The sequence below is a fragment of the Lacerta agilis genome, chromosome 8 (genome assembly GCF_009819535.1).
Source record: "Lacerta agilis isolate rLacAgi1 chromosome 8, rLacAgi1.pri, whole genome shotgun sequence".
Classification (NCBI taxonomy): domain Eukaryota; kingdom Metazoa; phylum Chordata; class Lepidosauria; order Squamata; family Lacertidae; genus Lacerta; species Lacerta agilis.
Window position 1 is genome coordinate 25,245,064 of NC_046319.1, and position 21,565 is coordinate 25,266,628.

The window sequence follows — 21,565 nt, forward strand, 5'->3', positions numbered from 1 at the left end:
AGAGCTGTCAATCATGCCTCTCACCATGCTAGGCTGACAACACAGTTTGGTGAAGGTTCTCCTTACAGTTAGTTCTATGGTGCCAACAATCTGGACAGCTGTTCAGCGACCCCAATAACTTTTCCTCTCGGAGACATCAAGTAATGACAGTCCTCTTCGTTCTGGAAAAGAGAGCCATAGCAGAGATCCAGATTTGAGGTTGTAAATATGTTTGGTGGCTAATGGAGGGATAAAAGTTCCGTATCTTTGTGGTTATCAAAATAAAGTTGGCTTTGTTGGCGCTATCAACCAGTTAAAACAGCCACGTTTCCCTTTTACTAGCCTGTGGTTCTTCCTGGCAGTGGCCCACAGCCCAAGAGCAGGTCCTGCGCTGGCATTCAGGATTGCACAAGCCACTGCTTTCCTCAACATGCACAAATTGTATGCCCACTGTAGTTCCACCCACTTTTGCCTCTGGCCTGACCGCCATTGGCACATCATGAAACACTTGCCTCTGCAGGAAAGTTCAAGGGGCAAAAAATAATATCTGAACTAAGGGAAAGCAGCGCTAAAAACCAGCGATAGAAGCAGTTAAAGCACCAAAGGCAGGAATAAGAGTTTTATGTGGTGCAGAAAAACAGATGGCTGCTGAGTGCCTCTGGGAAGAATTTTCCATGCAGAGGCTTAACATTGTCAAGGCCCTAATATTTTCTTTGATTGTATTCTTATTTCATATTACATTTATATCTTCTCTTTCCTCCTATATGATTACGACTCCTGTGGAGAGAGTATGACTGACCTGAGGTCATCCAGGGATCTTCATGGCTGAGTGAGGTTTTGAACCCTGGTCTCCAAGTCCTGGTCTGGCACTCTAGCCACTAAACCACCCTGACACACTCACATACACTTGCCACATGTAGTGGAGTGGTTTGCCTCTGGGTAATCCTGAAGATAGCAGAGTGTTTGACCCATATCTTGGAAGAACAGGGGCAGCAAGGCCTTTGTGTTCCCCAAGCAAAAATGTGTTGGACGCATCAGGCAGTTTAGCAAACCTTGCAGTATAATTTGAGATTTATCAAATTCCAATGCCAACCCAAATGCAAGAATTTACAAAGGATATGGCCTTTAGAAGGACGAGCAAAATACCATAGCTTCTTTTGAGTATATTTGGTGTCTGTTTATGAAATCTTAAGACAAGATCAACATTGCACTGAACTAACCTTGCCTGCGAACGTCTGATGAACTCAGCCAAGTGGAGCAAACATTTCAGGGCTCTAGAAATGCCGGTAATATTCGCTGCCTACAGTGTTTGGTGCATATCTTTCCTCCTGGGGGCAGATCCCTTATTTAACCTGTTTAAGCTTGAGAAATACAGGTATTTGGTCTTGACATTTGCTCAGTCTTTGAGGCAGGGCAGCAAATCCCACAAGTATTCATGCTGCTTAATGCCCACTTTGGGATGACAGATCTCCACTTGTCAGTAGTGCCTGCTCTTCATCTGCTTGCACTGGAGTCTCTAGCTGGATACTTTTTGGCCCTCGTGGGAACTGCTTGGCTACTGTCCATGTGCCTTCACTGGTTACATGTGACAAACTCCCAGTGGTAGAACTGCCTTCACCTGTGGAGGCAGGGTACAATATAGTCATTGTGGCTAGTAGCCGTAAGGCCCTACCTTGCTCTTCATTGTGCTGAACCTCTTCTCTACTTGCTATTTTCTTTTTGATTAATGCAGGGGGAGCATTCAAAAATGGTACCTCCCAACTGCAGTTCAAAGTATTGTAGCTCAGTCCTACAAACCTCATTCTTCTGTATGTGTCAGACAAGAGCTGAGATTCCATTGCAGCTTTGTTCATCCCCCAAATACTCTCTTCCGGTTTGGGAAATAATGGAGGAGACCACGAATTCCACGTTGTTTTTATTTACTCATGTCTGCAGTTTCTCAACTGCCCATCATCCAGTACAGATCTCAGGATGGCTTACAAGCATTTATAAGAACAAACAATTCATCATTAAGTCACTTGAAAAACGAGTTTGGGGTTGAGGCCAGATCATGTGGTAGGGTCAATTCCAAGTCTGAGGGGGCCTCACTTGAGGTGGAGAAGCTGTCCTTGAAATTTCCAACAATACCCTGCAGTGACACAACACTAAGGGCATTGTGGGAAATAAAAATGGTGAGCACCTCCCAGGCCAAGTTGCCAGGTGCTGGAGGCCCAGGAGAGGTAGGAGTGGTGCGACCTGCCCAGTTGTTGAGGCCCCCACGGCATCTCAAGTGTGTCAGGTGATGACATTGGCGCTGCAAGGTTGACTCCAAGAAATGATGGGATGAAATAAACATTGAGCAAGAGGAGCAAGAGGATATGTTTAACTGCACCACCTTCAGGAAGGCAGTTGAGAAAGCAGCCTTTCCAGGATCCTAGCAAGGAGGCGTGGCGCCTCTACATAGAATGTTTAGGTAAAAGGCATATTTGATGTGATAGGTGGCTTTTCGGAAACAGAAGCTGGCTACTTTATCACACTCGCAGGTCATCTTCTGGCACATTGTCCTTCCACCTGGAAGACAAAAGAGCCAAAAGTTGAGATAGATCCGCACATCCCAGGAGCGGGGCTTATCCACTTGTCTCTTTGCGTCTCTTACCATTTCCAGCTGCGCCCTCTTGGCCTCAAAAAAACTTTTCCCAGAGAGCCAAGAGCTCATTGCTGTCAGGAGCGAGCCAGCAGTAAATAACACGCAGCAAGAAAAGTTAACATTTTGTTAGAAAATCAGGATCTGCACAGGGATGCCAGGCCTAATGAGCACAGCACCAGGTCTCACCCCTATGAGGCAGTTGTGGAGACTGAAAGTCCCTGCCATCCACAGCTGGCTAAGTCTCCTCTCTAGGGTTTCCCTCCAAGCAATATGAGACTATGCTGGCATGCCTGCCTTTGCTCTTTCCCATTTTGTGCCTCTCCTCGTCCTGGGAGACCAGGGGGGAGAGGAACTTGTCACAGCAGCAGGAGGAAACACCCATGCTTCTTCACCAACCTGACTCTGCCTCTTGGCCTCCCTCATCCCCTTCTCCTGCTGCAGCTTTTAGCTCTGATTCTGGACTGCTGTCTGCCACAGACTCCCCCTGCTCACTAAGCCCTGTTACTTCTTCAGTTTTTGACACTTCCTCTTCCCAGTCTTCTCCCTCTGACAACTCATCATCGTCCCCCCACCAATCCCCTGGCTCTGAGCTTTCTTCCCCTGGGGGTTCCCCAGCTGGTACCTCCCACCATTCCTCTGCGTCCAGCTAGTCTGTGACAATTGCACTTTAGACATACCCATGACTTCTGCCCATGCATGTAAAACACTGAAAAGCCCCCACATCCTTGTTGACTTAGTGCCTGCATGTTTACTTTTTGTTTGCTTGCTTGAGTTACCTTATTTATTTAACTTCCTAATTCTTTGCCACACCTTTCCTTGAAGCAGGGAGGTAGGGAACCCTTTTCAGCTCGGGAGTCAGCTTCCAGCAGCTGGCAGAGAAGCCCACTGGGGAGTGAATTGGTTTTCTCACCCATCTCTAGCTCTCATCCAAGTATCTGCAGCCACCCCAAACATACTCCATGTTCACACATACCACAGAAGATTCCGCTCTTCCCAACAAAGTAGTTATAAAGCTCTAGTTTGGGTTTGCAACCCAGTCTTTCCAACTTTCCATAGCAACAATCATGGGTATGGCAGCACCTGGAAGCAGCACAGATCAAGTCGATTACTTCAGGCAGAAAGGAATACAATTAAGAGAGAGATTAGATGCATTCTCTATTATTCACACTGTTGGGTTTTTTGGGGGGGTGGGATCAGTCTTGATGATGCCCCCATAATCCTCTTTTCACAGAGGATGTTGCAGGTGTGGCGCTCATCTTGCTTTTCAGGCCAAGGGAGCTGGCATTTGTCCACAGACAGCTTTCTGGGTCATATGGCCAGCATGACTAAACCACTACTGGTGTACGGAGGACCATGACAGAAGCCAGAGCATGGCAAAATGCAGCAGCGGTACCTATTTATCGACTTCCACGGGTGTTTTTTTGAACTGCTAGGTTGGCAGAAGGTAGGGCAAAGCAACGGGAGCTCACCCTATCGCGCAGATCAACAAGCCAAAGAAAGAGGCTCAGTGGTTTAGACCACAGCGCCACCTGCTCTGACAATTGGGAAACTGGTCTGTGAGCGCTCCAATTGGAGAGAGCAGCCTTTACCAAAGGTGTCATGGACTTTAAAGATGCTCAAACTCAGGACTGCAACTAAGTGATGGGGCTCTTCATTCTTGCAAAGCAGTGTCCCCACATATGATGCATTTTTGTATGCTATTTCCGTGTGTGTGTGTGTGTGTGTGTGTGTGTACTTGATGCTTTTGAATTATGGTGCTGGAGGAGACTCTTGAGAGTCCCATGGACTGCAAAAAGATCAAATTTATCAATCCTTAAAGAAATCAGCCCTGAGTGCTCACTGGAAGGACAGATCCTGAAGTTGAGGCTCCAGTACTTTGGCCACCTCATGAGAAGAGAAGACTCCCTAGAAAAGACCCTGATGTTTGGAAAGATGGAGGGCACAAGGAGAAGGGGACGACAGAGGATGAGATGGTTGGACAGTGTTCTCGAAGTGACTAGCATGAGTTTGGCCAAACTGAGGGAGGCAGTTAAAGATAGGTGTGCCTGGCGTGCTCTGATCCATGGGGTCACGAAGAGTCGGACATGACTGAATGTCTGAACAACAACAACATGTATACTCCCCCCCCCATGCATATTTGAATGCATTACTAGTATGAAGGACGGCACTGCAAATTTGGTCAAAGTGCACATTTCAAAACGGCTGCATTTCAGTTTGTGTTTCATTTCAGGGACTGCAAATATGGGAGTTTTGCCTTTAAATGCAAAGAACGGAATCCCATTTCTCCCTCACCCCTTGGTCTCAGCGAGAGTCCTGCTCACCAGTCAGTTTCATCCATGGGCTTTCTGGATCCTCCAAGTCCACAGTAACATCCGTACCCATTGTAAAAGAGAGTGGGCAGCCTCCCAGTCAGCTGGCGGACCATATCTGCAAACTGGATCAGGTTGCAGCTTCCTAAGGAGAGAGCTGAAAGCAAGAAGCCTGTCTGAGAACCTAAGAAGAACATTTAGCCAAATCAGGCCAAAGGGGGTCCATCTAACCAGCATCCTGTCCTCACAGTGGCCAGGCAGATGCCTCAGTGGGAAACTGACATCCAAGCTGGTGGCCAAGACTGCTTCCTGTTGGAGGGAATTCCATGGTTTAACATTGCGCTGCATGAAGAACCTTCTTTTATCTGTCCCAAATCCTCCAACTTTCAGCTTCACCGTTCTGGTGTTAGAGAAGGAGAAAAACTTTTCTCTATCCACTTTCCCCTTGCCATGCAAAATTGTACATGCTTCTATCATGTAATCTACCACTTGCTTTGTCTCTGAAATAAGAAGTCCCCAAAGCTGCAACCTTTCCTCATAGGGAAGGAAAATCCCAGTGCTCTTGTTTTCTTGCATTGCTCAGCCTGAACTTTGCATGGATTGAAAGCAGAGCTTTGCAGAATTTCTGGCCCACCTAAGGGAGCTTAAATGACAAAGGCTTGCCAGTCACACAATGGCATTGAAAGGGTTTGGGGGTGGGTGTTTTTGGCTCATCAGCTGGCAATGAGCAACATCCCTATCTAAAACCCGTTTTGGAAATAGCATACACACAAGCTCAAAGGTCACATATCACCCACGCCACAGTGATTTCCTTGAGGCAGGGAGTTCCATAGTTCAGCTTTCATCAAACTAAGCACAGACATTAGCTCTGGAACTATTTTCATTTGCCTTCGCCACTTCAGGCAGAATTGAGTGATCTGGTTTTAGAAGGATTTTTCATTTCAGGTTTGCCACCCTGAAAATTATTTTCTACTGATCTTCCGCCAATTCTTCTCCCCGACCCCCATACATTTAATTTGCATTTTCTTCCCCTAAATTTTCTTTTATCACCCCTCCCTGGTTCCTTTTAGGTTCATGTCTTCCTCCTATAATGCGGAGAAGCCCTGCAGTTTCAGGAATGCTGGTCTACAGTCTAACCACTTGCTAAAATCTACAGCAGGCATGTCCAACAGGTAGATTGTGGTCTACCGGTAGATCACTGGACGTCTGTGGTAGATCACCGGTAAATCAGTGGCTCCCCCCCACCAAAGAAGCTAAAAAACTTTGGCTCCCCTAAAAAAAAGCTCAACATCTTTGCCCTGCACCCCCAAAATGACCTGAACCACCAAAAACAGGGCTTTCCTTCCTAAAAAAAAAGCTCAATGTTGCTTTCCTCTTCCCTAAAGAAGCTCAACAACTTTTACGTGAACCCCCCAAAACAGGGCTTTCCTTCCTAAAAAGCTCGACAAAAAGGGGGTAGATCACTGCCAGCTTTTAACTCTGTGAGTAGATTGCAGTCTCTTGTAAGTTGGCCACCCCGATCTACAGAATAATAGCGCACATGAGGGACAGTTCAGGTCATTGCAAGTACAGTGCCTATCCTTGAAAAATAACATCCGTGAAAGAGCAATGGCAAGCAAAGTTGATGGAATACGCTGAAATGACGAAGCTAACTGAGAGACTCAAAGATAAGGACAACAATGACTTCCAAAAAGATTGGGAACCTATTATGATGTATATACAGAAACAATGCATTGAAATGAACTCATTTGCAGGATTCGAGTAATACACTTACACTGGACAAATATAAATAGAAAATAGAAAAAATGAAGTTAAAATGTTAAGAACAGATTGATAAGGTACAACTTTAATTTTAGTACACAAGCCATATAAAATTATAAGCAGAAAAAATAAATATGCTATAAACCAGAAAGGGAAGCTGGGGGAAGTCGGGGGGGGGGTGTTAACTGAAAATGTAAAATGTAATTTGAATTTTTGATTATGCTAAAATTTGTTGTAAAATTTTAATAAAAATAATTTTAAAAAGAAAAGAACATGCGTGAATCTTGGTTGCTAAAATGTTAAAACAGACCAACGAAACTCTTCTTCTGTACTGAGGTATTAGAAAATTTAGATTTGGCATCCTTTAGCCATGCAACTGTCTTGAACATGTACTTACCGCACAGGAGAAGCAGAAGGACCCCAAACGAACACCCCATCTTTGCACGGTTTGTCCAAATCAGTTGAATGAAATGAATGTTCCTTAGAATAGGACAGAAGAAGTCAGGAAGTTGCAAGCTACAGTATACCATACACTCTCACACACATACACTCAGGCTACTGTTCTGTGCCAGTTCACTCCATAGCCTTAGGAAAGGATATATCAATATTGACAGTTCTCACTAAGGGCTCTTGAGTACATGAAGGCGTTCCCGGGACTGGCCCATCCATAGAGGCAAACTAGTCCCCAAATTCCAGGGACACTTGTCACAGCTACAGTGGTGAGAGATGTGGTGAAGCCCCTTTTTGAGGTGGCGTGGTCCTCCCCCAAGAAGATCTCAGAGGACCCAGCTAAGAGTCTTCAGATCCTCACTGGGGCCTACCAGGGTGTACTCACACGGGTTGGGAAGTGTTCCTGATCATTCCGTTGCAGCCTACCTAAGACCAGGTTCAGTTCACTAGATGCAGCAGAGGCTCTAGGCTAGATTCCCACCGGGTGTGTCATTGCTGCTTAACAGGAGGAGGAGGACTGAGGGGGTGAGGAGGACAGCACACTGCAAGCACACTAGCAAAGAGTGCAGGAATTGGCTCCGCTGGTGCATTTTTAAGATGCTGACCTCCCTCCTCCTCCCTGAATCTGCCATTTGGTGCCTGACATGAATTATGTGTAAAGATTCTATCTTCCTGGTTTCTGATTTTCCTGTTCAACTTTAATAAGGAATGGGGAAAATTTGCAAGTTACCTAAGAGAACACTGCAAACAACTAAAAATTTTGGCAGGATTTTAGTAACACTTGTAATGTATTAAAAACTAAGGTAAAAAATGGTTATTTAAAGAAAGAAAAATGGAGAAATTATATGATGCAGTAGATGAAGTTTGATTATGGAAACCATGGAGGGGTGGAGGGAAGTCTAAGGATTTAGGGAATCCTATATGTTGATGTTTATTGTTATTGTTTGAATTCAAATTGTATAGTGTAAAACTGAATTTAAAAAAAGAATTATGTTTAAAGAACCTGGCTGGACAAGTATCTTACTTAAACACTGGTGATGGGATTGTGTTTTCTTCTGCTCCTGTAAGGCAGGCCACAGGGCTCACACATGCTGAACTGCCACTCCCTGCCACTGGAGTTCACCACTGCCTTCTGCCTAATGGTAGGGCCAGACCTGTATTCAGTGTGTGTAACTGATGCATAAAACTGCCCGAAAGGAACCTTGGTGCAATTGCACAGCGTTACAAATGTTGCATCAAGATTCTTTTGGTGTGGTGTTTCACTGATCCCTACATGCTGTCCTGTGCAAAGGGCTGGTAAAACACTGCACCAAAAGAATCTGCAGAATGCAAGGCGAGGTGTGCTATTGCCTTCCTCTCTGCGGTCTTCCCGCATTTGAGGACGCTTCTCTTGAGACAAGCTTTCACTCCTGTTGCTGCCTCGTTCTGCCACTCGTGCTGTGATCAGCGAAGCCTACTGGGAAGATCCGGGGGTTGTCAACCTGTCACTTGCAGGTGCGTGTGTGCCAGCCAGGACCTCTTGCAGCTCCCACAAAAGGTCTCCATAAATAGCCCCTCAAACCTCCACAGTGTGCAAGAGGCTGTTTGCTCTTCTTGCTCAGTTCCTCTTTGCATTGACTTAGCATCTCCAGCTTTGATCGTGGCCTATTAAACATGCCCATGTTTCAGCAGATGCTAGGATAGGGACACTCCATTGTGAACAGGGAATAGTTTCTCTCTATCAGTTAGGAGCTGATGTGTAATTATGTTTTTATATAAGCTGGAAGCCTCTCAGAGTGGCTGGGGCAACCCAGTCAGGTGGGCAGGGTATAAATATTATTATTATTATTATTATTATTGAATACAACATTCTTTTTTTTATTGGAGTAATGCTGGAGGGTATGCCACACATTCCACAGTGGCCATTTTGTGACCTTTTCCAAAGTCAGACCATTGGTTCACCCAGCTTAGTCCTCAATCCAACGCATCCCACAGGAATATGGAAGGAGCTGTTGGGCATCAGGATGCCAGTTACATAGGGCCACAGGAAACTGCCTTATGCCAGCTCAGACCATTGTTCCCTCTATCTCATTGTTGTCTACACAGACAGGTAGTGACTCTGCAGGGTTTTCTCTCCCAGCTCTGCTTGGAGATGCCTCTGGGGACTGGACCAGAGACCTTCTGCATGCAAAGCAGATGCTCCACCGCTCAGTTACAGCTTTTCACTAAAGGCTCACGTGCCCTTTTAGCCCAGGATTGATGTATTGTCTTGCTTTCCGGATCTCCTGATCAGTCAAGAGGCACAAAGCGGTATGATAGGAGCTCACATTTCCTGGAGGACCTGTTCGAAACTAGTTTCTGCACAATGGAGTCTATTGATAGGTTCACTTGTGACCGAATGCAAAGAGGAAAGCTGTCTTTGAGTGGTTGCTGTGCAACTCTCAAAAGGAGAGAGCATCCTCCCTCAGCAAACTGGGCTCCGTAAATCAAGCTGAGTTGCCCCCCACCCCAAACTCCCAAGGAAAGGACAACGTCGCACAGTGACTGCAAGCTTCATTTTTTTTTATTTTTGAAGAGGAGTTGCAATGCAGCTTTGAGCCTGCAGGGGCTGAGCTCAGCACTTCATCGGCCCTTCCTGGCAGTTCGTGTCAGAGTAAAAGCGATACTCCTTATCGTAAGTGTCCAGGTGGTCCCGCAGACAGAGGGCTGCTGTTTTGTCACATTCACATACCTGCTTTTCACAGCTGCTTCCTTCACCTGTTGAGAGAACAGATGGAGCCGTGCCTGTCATGTCGTCACCCTGCCCTTCCTGCAAACAGCCGAGGGCTGCATCTGTGGCTCCTAGCAAGCTGCCTTATACAGAGCCAAACAATTTGCCCACCTAGCTTAATATTGTCTGCACTGACTGGCAGCATCTCTACATGGCTTTGAACAGGGAGTCTTTTCCAGCCCTACCTGGAGATGTCAGGGATTGAACCTGGGACCTCGTGCCCTGCCCCTGAGCCACGTCTCCTCCTTAAAGTGTAGGAACATAGCAAGCTACCTTATGCTGAGTCAGACCACTGGTCAATTTAGCAGGGTATTGTCTACACTGGCTGGCAGCAGCTCTCCGGAAGTGCAGGCAAGAGTCTCTCCGAGTCCTACCTTGAGAGGCCAGCTGGGACATTCTACATGCAAGACAGGTGCTCTGTAGCTGAGCTATGCCCCCTCCCTGCAGAGTAACTGACTTCTCTCTTGGAGTAATCAACCTTATAGGGTTGGTAGGAAGATGCAGGGAACTGCTTGGAGGAAGTGGAGGGGGAAATGCCATCAACTAAGTCAGTGATTCTGTGGCAATGTGGTTTAGGCAGCTACCAACAAGGAACACAGAGAAGGGCCATAGCTCAGTGGTAGGGCAGTTGCTTTGCATGCAGAAGGTCCCCAGCGGCATGTCCAGCAGGAGTCTCTCTCAGCTGTACTAGGAGATGCCAGGGTTTGCATTTGGGATGCAAAATCTTACTGTTTTACAGTGGAGAACGGACTCCCTTGGAAGGTGGTGGACTCTCCTTCATTGGAGGTTTTTAAGCAGATGTTGGATGGCCATCTCTCATAGTTTCTTTAGCTGGGGTTGGGCTGGATGACCCTTGGGGTTCCCTTACAAGCCTACGATTGTACGATTCTTTACCTGTGAGTCATGCTTTGCAGGGGGCTGAACTAGAGGACCTTTGGGGTCCCTTCCAACTCTACTGTTACTATGATTCGTTTTAAACAGAGGTAGGATGGCCATCTGTTAGGGGACTGCAAATTTCAATGGATCCCCTGCCTCTTCGTTAGTGAAGTAGGCAGGCCCACAATAGCCTTTAGTTCACGGTATGTATGAATTGTCTGTCCTCCAAACACAAAGGGATGCAACCAAATTTCCCTCCTGTCGCTACTTACCACAAGTAATAACTCCATCGTCGATGGAATAGTCGTATACGTCGGTGTTGGCGTTACAGTCACTCAACTTTTCGTAGCAGCAATCGTGGGCCAGGCAGCAGCTGTGGAGAAGGAAGAGAAATCTCCTTTAGACAAATCTACGCTGTTCACCTGCCCGAGGGAGCTAAAGGTTCTCATTTTATTCTTATTTGATGATTTATACACAGCTTAATAACAAAATAGGTATAAGGTACACGCATCAGTTGCACCGATAATTAAAACAACGGTACTGTTTTACACCCATGAGTTTATCAAATGGCGACAATCAGGAATTAAAGGGGGTCCCCATGTTGTTCTTTTATTGCCCCATTACCAGGGACGATAAAGAATTCTGGGAGCTGTAGGTGGGAGCTAAGGGTGCCGAGAGTTACTCCCCTCCCAGAACTACAATTCCCAGAGTAGTTTAACAATAATTTCCTCTTCCCAGAGAAAGCTGGGAACTGTAGCTTTGCTAGGGGAATAGGGGTGTCTCCTAACGACTCTCAGCAACAAACTACAGTTCCCAGAATTCTTGGCGGTAACCATGACTGTTTATAGTGGTCTTACAGAGCTTTACATGTATGGTGGTCATGGGCATGGGCTACCTTTTGACTTCTTGTTTCAAAACTTCCCGTTTCAGAACCTTCTGCCTTTCCAGCAGGGGGGCATGTTTCTGAGGATAACCCAATGGGATATCCTTAAATTAAAGGCAAATCAATGAAATGAAAGCCCCCAGTGTGGTGAACTGACTCAACCACCCCAGACTGGCTAGAACAAGTGACCCCACACCAACAAATCCTTTCCAGCACAGCGCCTCTTTGATATGAGGCGATCAGTTATCAACAACATAAACAACAACCCACAAGCCATTGATTTACCGGTCGGTGTCGTCTCGCGGTCTGCCTTTACCACCCACCCCACAGTAACACCCGTACGTGGTGTAGTGGGGGAAAGACGCTTTCCCAGTGAGCTTTTGGATCATTATTCCGAACTGAAAGAGGTTCCCTTTTACTAGCAAAACACCTGCAAAGAAACGGACAAGGAGTCAGGTGCTTAGCTTATTAGGGAAAGGGACCTGTCCTAGCTGTTGTCCTTCTCCACCTCTCCCCTCTAGCAAACAGTATTCGGTGGTACAGTGCTCCTGAAAATGGAGCAAATACTCTCTCTAGCAAATATTGACCCACCCTCTCCTCGTTAATAAATTGGTCTGTGCTAGTGGCTGTCGCTACATCTTGTGGTGGTGGTATCCATAAATGAATTATAACTTGTGTGAAGAAGTAGCATTTTTAATACATTTTGGGATTTGATACATATCAGAAGAGGGCAACCTCTCCCCCAGCCGACATTGGGGGCCATATCCTCTCAGAGATAATCTGCTGGGAGCCACATGGGGGGGGGGGTAGGTGAAGCCACAGCTGATCATGGCCAGATAAGCAAACGTGTTTTGGGTTAATTTATTAAGAAGACCAACCTGCTTCAATTTTGACTTCGGTTGCTCAGATTAGAATTCCCAAAAATTATGAAGGTCTCCTCAGAATTAGGCTTCATTAAGTTTTAAGGGGGGTACACTTTTTTAAAAAAAGCATGCCCCCTTAAATTAAACATAATTTAATCTCTCCTCTCCCTGTTACTTTTAGATTCCTGCATTTCAGGGGGTTTGACTAGATGACCCTTGGGTCCCTTTCCCACCCTGTTCTATGATTCCACTTACTGCAAACCAGCAACACCATTGATCCCCATAAGATCTTCATCTTCCGTTGATAAAGACCTAAAGGAGAGGTGGTACAGTTATTCAATTTGTTTAGAGGATCCGTATTCCACCTTTCGATATCAGCCACCACCCCAAAGATGGCTCAACAACACAAACAGTTCATCCTAAACACAATAAAATGCCAAGGGTTGTATTGGCTTGAAAGGGGAAGTGGGGTTGGAAGGCTGGCAGTCACCCCCTGAGATTTGGCCCATTCCTTCTTGACGGACAGGTCTGCAACTAAGAAGCTGGCTGGATAAAATTTTGATCCCATGTGAGTCTGGCTTGTTAGCAAAAATGCCAGCATGTCCTCTCCTCCCCACCCTCCTTTGCCTCACAATCACCTGTGGCATGGATTTCTGTATCGGACAATGATACAAGGGCAGCACAGCAACATTAGGTGTCTAAAAAAGCAGATCGGCCCAAGAAAGAGGGGTCTGATTAGGCATGGAAGCAGAGATGGGGTGGCGAGTGTAGCCGAGGCCCAGAGAGGCTGGGGGGTGGCAGAACTGAGAAGTGGGGTGGGGGGGCAGAGGTATGGAGAAGGGTTAAGCAGTGTTGGGGAATAAGAAGAGGTGTAGGGTGGGGGGCTTTGCCTCTTGGAGCCGAGAGAGAGTGTGGGGGGGAGGTAGAGGGGTGCTGCCCATTGGAGGAGATCTGGGGGGGAAGGGGTGCCTGACAGACTTGCCAGGAAAATCACAATTGCGGTGTTACCCCTTTCCAACGAAACCCACTTTGGTTTTGTTCCCCGTTGCCACCCTCAGAAGAAATGTCCGTGTTTCAGCTCAAATGCATATTTATGTTCCTGTTTAATTGCATTATCTGTTTTGTCAGCACTTGATTTGAAACGCCAGCAAACAAGCAATGGGGGGGGATTGCCTGCCCCCCAAAAAATGTGTATGTTAGTCAGAAGGGCATACAAATATTCATCTATCGGGAGAGATCGGCACTAGAATGCTGATGAGTTTTCAGGAAGACTTCTTAAAAACAAAGCAAAATTGCAACCTGCTGCAGAAATGTGGAGAATTGAACTTTGACAGATCTTTCTGTCTTCAACTGATAAATGAAAAACTGGGGGGTTTACACGAGAGGAAGTCAAATCCTTTGGTGGAGAAGGTGTCGTTCTTTTCAGAGGTGAAAAATCCCAGCAAGGACATGCAGGATCCACGCTTGTGTTTTCCAGAAACTGAAATTCAGAAGCATTTCTGCCTTTGGCAGTTGAGCCAGAATAGAGCCATCGTGCCTGACAGCCACTGAGAGCCTTTTCTCCCTTGAATTTGTCCAACCTCCTTCTTCTAAAACTGATGGCTTGGTATTGTGCACATAGCTGTCAACTTTTCCCTTTTCTTGCGAGGAATCCTATTCGGAATAAGGGAATTTCCCTTTTAAAAAATGGGGAAAGTTGACAGCTATGGTTGTGCAGCACGAAACGATTCATTAAGAAAAACCAACGGCAGTGGTACTTACTTTCCTTAGCCTCCTCGTAAAACTTCTTGGGGGTTGATATCACACCTGGCTCCCTTTCTTCCTTGTGATTTGGTTGTCCTTCTCCCCTCAGAAATGTGACAACTGGGTTTTATAGTCCGTTGGAGAATTTAAACAGTTAGTGAGGGGGAAATCCCGCTTCCCCATATCCAGTAACCAGGTGAGAAAGGAAGTTGCTCCTTGACTTGACTAACATGCCTAAACCTCTCCAGCCAGTTCCTTCCCCAGCTAGTAAGACACCAGATCTTGCCTCTGGGCCTGCCTGGTTTCATTCTAGAAGAATGATGAAAAATAGCAAAGGTCACCACCGGTAGCTGCCACCCTTCTTTCGCAACCCGAGTGGTCACTTTCTCCAGCACGGTGTGGACATTTGTACTATTATTAGAAGGATCTTGTCACCAAGTTGTGCAGGAAATGTTGGTGCTGGAGCTTAATAGGAGGAATATGGAAAGCAGAAACAAAACGAGCTTGCTTGCCCCGCGGCAGGACTCCCGGAATTAGCCTGCTCGCATGGTTTTGCCAATCTGGTTCAGACAAGGTTGGGCTTTTGAAGCAAACAGACTGGGGGCTATCCCCCTGTTTGCCCCACTCACCAAACCCTTCCCCAACCCCCACCCGCTTGGAAGTTAACATTAACTCCCTAATACCCTTTCCACCCCCTTGGAAATACTCAGATGGCTTTTCACCTTCCCAGCCCCATTGCCACCTCCACTTCTACCCCTTTTGGACCCCTGTTTCCACCTGCACCCCACATCCTGATGCCCCCTCCTCTCCCCTCCTTTGGTGCAACCCCTGCTTCCACAGAACCACACCCCCCATAATAACCTCCTGCATCTTCCTCCCCTGCCACCACCTAAGCACCCATTTTCACCTCTCCACCTGAGATGAAGCCACCACCTGGTCCTCTTCTTCAGACCCTTTCATGCCTCAGCATTCATCTTGAACTCCTCAGCTCGGTGCCCCCTCTCAGTCCATGTTTAGTGCCCCTCCCCTCAGCTCAGTACAAGCACTTTCTTCTGGTCCCCCTAGCTCACTGCCGACAGTACATAAAAAAAGAAAACAATCCCCACCCACTGAACTAATCTTGGTGCTTCCTTCCTCTCTGAGCTTGGTGCCCCAACTGACCCTCCTCTAAGGCCGGCCCTGGCTGGTGGCACTGGTGAAAAAGTCTACCTCTGCATTACCAGCACCCAGCAGCCGGCTGGGGCACCAACCCAAGGCAGGAGGGAGGCGCCAAGCTGAGCTCACTGGCTGTGGCAGAAGATAAACCACGTTTCATGTGTTGCTCTATTATGTCCCTAACAGGCCAGCGGAGGAGAAGACCGTCTTTCATATATAAGAGGAAAGTGTGCCAAACAATGTTAATATTACTTATATTTATTTTATGTACAGCATTTGGGGTCCCCCCGCCCCGTATAATTGTTATTGATATTTAAAAATGATAAGAAAACCGGGGTGGGGGGTGGGGTGGGGTGGGAATGCAGAAGGAATATAAGGAAGGGAAGAGAGGGAGAAGATACCAGGAAAGAAAGCATCAATGCAGATGTGGAGCACAAGTACAGCAGGGTATTTTTGGTGTTTAACATGGGGCTGGAGGGGCCTTATAGAGCTGGGCTTTTGGCAAAACTGATGGAACGAGCCTTCTGATTCCCCTGTCTCCCACGTGACAGAGCTGAAAGAATAAGCTGATATTAGTGAAAAGAACATGCCTTCTATTAGGGAAAATTGCCTACAAAAATGTGTATATTGAGGGGAAAGTTGCTCTAAAAGTGCAGGCGAATTTTCATGACTTTACTTTCATTTTCGGGCGGGGGGGAGACCACAAGCTTATTTGTATTCATTAATTTATTAGATTTATATACCACCTTTCATCATAAGATCTTAGTGCATTTCACAAAATAAAATACAGGATAGGTAAAGGTAAAGGTACCCCTCACCATTAGGTCCAGTCGCAGACAACTCTGGGGTTACGCGCTCATCTTGCTCTATAGGTTGAGGGAGCCGGCATTTGTCTGCAGACAGCTTCCGGGTCATGTGGTCAGCATGACTAAGCCACTTCTGGCGAACCAGAGCAGCGCACGGAAACGCCGTTTACCTTCTCGCTGGAGCGGTACCTATTTATCTACTTGCACTTTGATGTGCTTTCAAACTGCTAGGTGGGCAGGAGCAGGGACCAAGCAACGGGAGCTCACCCCGTCGTGGGGATTCAAACCGCCGACCTTCTGATCGGCAAGCCCTAGGCTCTGTGGTTTAGACCACAGCGCCACCCACGTCCCTAAAATACAGGATAAAAACGGTTAAATAAGTAGAACAAAACGGCAAAACAACAACTCCGCCCTTGCCACAAACACATTCCAAAGGCTGTAGAATATGAATCAGCCCAAGGCCTGGTTGAAGAGGAAAATTTTCACTTCAGGCAGGAAAGTGGCGAGCAGAACTTGTATGTTTTTTTGGCTGGAGAAAAGTGTTGCAAAGTTGAAAGAAGGGAGCTTTTCGATGTTGCAGCTGCATTTCTGTCCAGGCCATCCTTAGGGAAATGCAAAACCGGAACTGAATTTTGTATTCCATGCAAACTCCCTCCTCCCCACTGTCTCCCTACTCCTCCTCATTCGTGGCTCAACAGGACACAGAGGAGGGTGGCCAATGCACAAAAAGTTGGGGAAATAGCTGTACTTCTTCTGGTATGTCTTTAAGTTCTTTTTCAGGCACTGCACAAACTTTTGGTCGCATTCACAGGTCAGGCGCTCACACCGGGTTGAAACATCCGAAATCCTTTCCCAATACCAGGGTTCGTTTCCTGCCAACACAACAAAATAGTTTTTTCGGCTAAGGAAGAAATTCTGGAACTAAGGTGATGGCTGGGGGCGGAAGAGAGAAAGGGGAGTCTGTAACTCGCAGTCTCTTAAGCCAGCCAGAAGTAGTAGTACTTATTGTTATAATTTGTATCCTGCCCTATGCCCTAAGGTCTCAGAACGGTTCGCAGCATAAAACCACAATATGAAAAACAGAAAATACATAATAAAAACAAAAACAACCCAATAATCCCCGCTTCCACAACACATTTTAAAAGGGCATCGGATGTCAATCAGGCCAAGCCCTGGTTAAAGAGGAATGTTTTCACCCGGCGCCTAAAGGTGAATAATGAAGGCGCCAGGTGAACCTCCCCGGGGAGAGCATTCCACAAACGTGAGTTGTCTTTCACCCCTCCGCCCTGATATGCAGGGGCGAATGAAGGCTAACTGACACCCGGGGTGGGGCAAACCGCCAGCTGTGCATGTGTTGCACTGCTACATACGACGCATGCATGGTGTTGCTACGTACAGTGCATGCATGCAACACCGCACATGCATTGTACATAGCGGTTTGCCGCCGGCGCCACTTAAGTACTATATGGACGGTGGCGGGATCCTCTGCTCGCGGCTGCAGCTGCGAACGGAGGATCCTCCACATGTGGCTGCAGCGGGGCAATGGCTGGTCACATCACTGCATCAGGGGCCGGCGAGGCGAGCACCCTGTGGGGTGCCTTCTTATCAACCCCCCCCCCAGACATGGCACCTGGGGTGCACTGCCCCCTGCCCCCCTTGCAACCCCACTGCCGATATGGAGCTGGTCCTCAATGTGTCACCTGGTGGGCCCCCATTATCAATTGGTGGTCCTCTGGTGGACTTATCCGGCGGTGAAGGTGGCAGCATCACCAGACAGCTGAGCCTAGGCACTCTTTTAATTTCCGACTTTGCCCCTGGTATAGTGTTGCTCTGGGGAAGCTGGATCAACTCTACCTACGTGTTTGTAGACCCTCTCAAAGAACACCAAGAGGTTAGTGAGGCAGGACTTTCAGAAGCCATGCTGGCTCTGCTTCAGCAAGACTTGTTCTTCTACATCAATCCCAGCCCACCATACAGTGGGCAGAGGGTGTGTGTGTGTGCAGTTTGATTATCAAGGCCATTTCCCCCAAACCACAACCATTTGATGCCAGCTGATAGGCCTAAGGGGGAGGGTGGATTCTGAGTTGGCTGTGCAGAATAGGGGACAGATGAATGCAGCCAAAGCAAGAGGGTTTCACACCCACGGTCATCTGCTGATGATGAGGGGGCTGGGTTGTTTGGGGAGGAGAGAAAGAAGCACCTTGCCAGTCCTGTGCTTGGCGCTTCCCAAAGCAATGCCGCTTGCACTACAGTCCCCACGCGCCCAATAGCCAGCTGGTTGTCGGGCTCTTGGGACCCATTGGGCAAGAGATATGGACAGCGGGGTGGCAGGTGGGGCAAAACATCCCCCCCAAAGGCATCGGTTTCGCTCTGCAAAGGTCAACTCACCACAGATGATGTTCCCTGACTTGTAGATGTAAGAATAGGTGGCAAGTTTGGAGCAACATCCCTGCTCATCCACTCTCTTGTAGCAACAGTCATGGTTACGACAGCACCTGAGAGTGGGGGGAATAAGTGCAAAGTGATACAGTGTAAAACAAGGGCAGGTAACCCTTTTCGTTTCCCGGGAGCCAGATTTCCTCATGGGAAACTTTCCAAGGGCCACATGCCAGTGGTGGGTGGGGCCAGAAGGAAAAGCAGATGAATGCGACTCTTGTCCTTGTACAGAAAGGCTACCTTTCAGCTATGCAAAAGATAGCGGTCCCCACGCTCACATTCACATCCCTCCAGCCTCCATCCAGGCAAAGCAGGAGACATTTATCAGTTCAAGGACACATTCCAGCCAGCCAAAAGAACTCAAGGAGGGCATGGACCTGGGGAGAGTCCTCAGGGCCAGAAAGAGGGGCTTGGAGGGCCACACCCCTGAAAGGAAAAGTGAGTCGCAGGTAGGCAGGGCAGCAGGGATATCCCCCCATGTGTCCCCATCCGTGCTATACATTAAAAGCAGTATCAAACCACTTTAAAGAGTCATGGCTTCCCCCCCCCCCCAAAGCATCCTGGGAGGTATAGTTTGCTAAGGAGGGTGAGAGTTGTTAGGAGGTCACTATCCCCTTCAAAAAAAACTACAATTGCCAAAGTTCCCTTGGAAGTGGGATTGGTGGTTAAGCTACTCTGGGCCACAGCTTGGTGGAAGAGCACATGCTCTGTATGTAAAAGGTCTCATGTTCAAATCCTGACATCTCCTGGTAGGTCTGGCCTAGACTTTTGCCTGAAACCCTGGAGAGCCACAGAGGTTGGGTCAATGGACCAAGGGTCTGGCTCTGTGGGAAGCATATCCTGATGTTCCCTGAAGGTTCATGTGGACTATTTATTAGCTTACCAGTCAGTTTGATCCTTTGGCATGCCTCTGCCTCCCCATCCACAATAACACCCATAGGCCATGTAATTTGGTATGGCGTTTTTCCCAGTCATTTGTTTGATCATCGTAGCAAGTTGGATGAGATTGCCACCTACTCCGATTGCACCTTGAAAACAGTCAGAGGGGGGAAACCTCAAATCACTAGGGTATTTACAAAGCAAACACGGGACTCTCTGGTTTGGTAAAGGAGGCTGAAGGAGGGGAACTTTTAAAAATATAAAGGAATCAGCTGGGAAAACCTATATATATCTGTCTTTCTATCTTTCTATCTATCTATCTATCTATCTATCTATCTATCTATCTATCTATCTATCTATCTCTATCATCTATATCCCAACATAAAGTGTTGTCTTTCATAGTTGTACCTCAGACTACCTGAGAAGCTCAACATGTTAAATGGTTCTAGGCTGGTTGTTCCAGCTCAAACCGCATGGCTCTCATCAGCCATTCCTGAGTTTCTATACCAAACAATTTAGGAACTTTCACCACTTTGCAAATAAGCCAAGTGCAACTTTTCTGACTGATACATGGAAAAACACATGAACCTAAGCTTTGAAGAGTTTGTAAATAAAACCATTTTTAACTTACCAAGTGTGCAATCTATTCCTCTGCTGTGGGAAGAAGGACATTTTGGAACTCACAAGGGCCTCTTTTAAAGGTCCAACAGCCTATATTTCCATGCTTTATATGCTGCACATTTTGTGATTTTAAATCTCTGCTGGGGTTCCCTCATCAAACCTGGATCTTGGCACCCAGAGAATTCTCAGGTTTTTTTTTTACATTTATTATCCTTGGCACCAACACTACAACGCCCATCACCCCTGATCATTGGCTTAATCTGTCTGGGGATGATGGGAGTTGTAGTCCAGAAGAACATTGGCATGGACAACAGCATGTTAGATGGAACATGGACAGCTTCATGTGCATCCCTAGCTCAGGAGCACAACCCCTGCTTTGCCTGTAGAACGTCCCAGGTTCATCCTCCAGGTAGGTTTGGGGCATACCATTATCTGAAACCCAAGGGTTTGCAAGTCTGACTCAACAGTGTAAGGACAGCTTCTTAAGTTTCTCTATCTGTGTGCTTGCCATTGATCTGAGTGGAGTGACGTAAGGGAGAGACTAAAATGTAAGTACGTGGATTCTTCCCCCCCCCACACACACACTCACCACATGTCAATAGCAACGCCACCACTGCAGCCAGAGTTGTATTTGCCATGTGTGGCCCTGAAAAAGAAATTTAAACCTCTCGATCTTACGTTCCTTTTACAGGAGCAGTGATGAACAAACAAAACAAAGGCAGCGAAGTCATTCCCAAATAGCAGGTGTTACTTGTATGGGTAAGTAACACCAGCAACAATTGGCTTCTTGATAAAAGAAGCCACGATGTGGCAGCCTCTTCTGCTCACTAGGGCAACTTCACAATCTGGAGCCATATCTGCGCTCTCTCTCTCTCCTTACCTTTTCTGGGTATGGCAGGGAAAATTTCAGACGCTGCAGATAACTTCTGCTTGGTGATCAAGGGTGAATATATACATGCACACAACTCCGCCCCATTAGGGATTGTTATTCTTGTTAGGGCTTCCCTGTAAATAATTTTCAGGTTCTCTTTCATAATTTCCATGTAATTTCCCACATGCTTCTTTTTAAACTGTAATAACTCACAATTCCTCCCATGCAGTTTTCTTAAGAAGAAGATAAAAGGTACTCTGCTGGTCAGACATTTTGATATCATCACAGCTGAGCACAGCTTTAAAACGGATGGCCGACAACAGATTGAGCAATTTCATGAAGGGAGGATAAGGCTATTGATAGCCACTAGCCAGAATGGTTAGCGCTGACTCCACAGTTTCTGAATACCAGTTGCGGGGAGCCACAGGAAAAGAGAGGACTTTTGTGTGCTTGTGTCTTGCTTGCAGGTTCCCTGCAAGTTAGCTACTGTGAGATCAGGTTGCTGAGCTTCATTAACGTGTCACCCTGAAATTTTGGGTCCCCTCCAAACCGATGGCC

At 47.0% G+C, this 21,565-nt stretch overlaps 2 protein-coding genes across 2 annotated transcripts; both read right to left on the bottom strand.

Moving 5' to 3' along the window:
* Nucleotides 1-1,946: 1,946 nt before the first annotated feature.
* On the bottom strand, nucleotides 1,947-7,197 carry LOC117050778 (group IIE secretory phospholipase A2-like). Its single transcript, XM_033156608.1, has 4 exons — nucleotides 7,073-7,197; nucleotides 4,927-5,071; nucleotides 3,579-3,685; nucleotides 1,947-2,529 (listed from the first exon to the last, which is right to left on the bottom strand). Exons 1-4 carry the CDS (start codon nucleotides 7,110-7,112, stop codon nucleotides 2,393-2,395), a joined length of 429 nt encoding a protein of 142 aa, XP_033012499.1. The 5' UTR covers nucleotides 7,113-7,197; the 3' UTR covers nucleotides 1,947-2,392.
* Nucleotides 7,198-9,649: 2,452 nt separating this feature from the next.
* LOC117051052 (otoconin-90-like) lies at nucleotides 9,650-21,066 on the bottom strand. Its single transcript, XM_033157097.1, has 8 exons — nucleotides 21,017-21,066; nucleotides 20,726-20,782; nucleotides 19,520-19,664; nucleotides 18,589-18,695; nucleotides 16,850-17,072; nucleotides 12,752-12,808; nucleotides 11,023-11,123; nucleotides 9,650-9,861 (listed from the first exon to the last, which is right to left on the bottom strand). Exons 2-8 carry the CDS (start codon nucleotides 20,772-20,774, stop codon nucleotides 9,719-9,721), a joined length of 825 nt encoding a protein of 274 aa, XP_033012988.1. The 5' UTR covers nucleotides 20,775-20,782; nucleotides 21,017-21,066; the 3' UTR covers nucleotides 9,650-9,718.
* Nucleotides 21,067-21,565: the final 499 nt, after the last annotated feature.

Bases quoted from the DNA above. Each gene is read 5' to 3' on its own strand.
- LOC117050778 (XM_033156608.1), bottom strand. From the start codon at position 7,112: ATGGGGTGTTCGTTTGGGGTCCTTCTGCTTCTCCTGTGCG. The intron at 5,072-7,072 runs GTAAGTACATGT...TCTTGCTTTCAG, and splicing joins CCTTCTGCTTCTCCTGTGCG to CTCTCTCCTTAGGAAGCTGC. The intron at 3,686-4,926 runs GTGAGCAGGACT...TGCTGCTTCCAG, and splicing joins CCCATGGATGAAACTGACTG to GTGCTGCCATACCCATGATT.
- LOC117051052 (XM_033157097.1), bottom strand. From the start codon at position 20,774: ATGGCAAATACAACTCTGGCTGCAGTGGTGGCGTTGCTATTGACATGT. The intron at 19,665-20,725 runs GTGAGTGTGTGT...ACTGTTTTCAAG, and splicing joins GGCGTTGCTATTGACATGTG to GTGCAATCGGAGTAGGTGGC. The intron at 11,124-12,751 runs GTAAGTGGAATC...CCTTCTCCACAG, and splicing joins AATGGTGTTGCTGGTTTGCA to CTGCTGCCTGGCCCACGATT.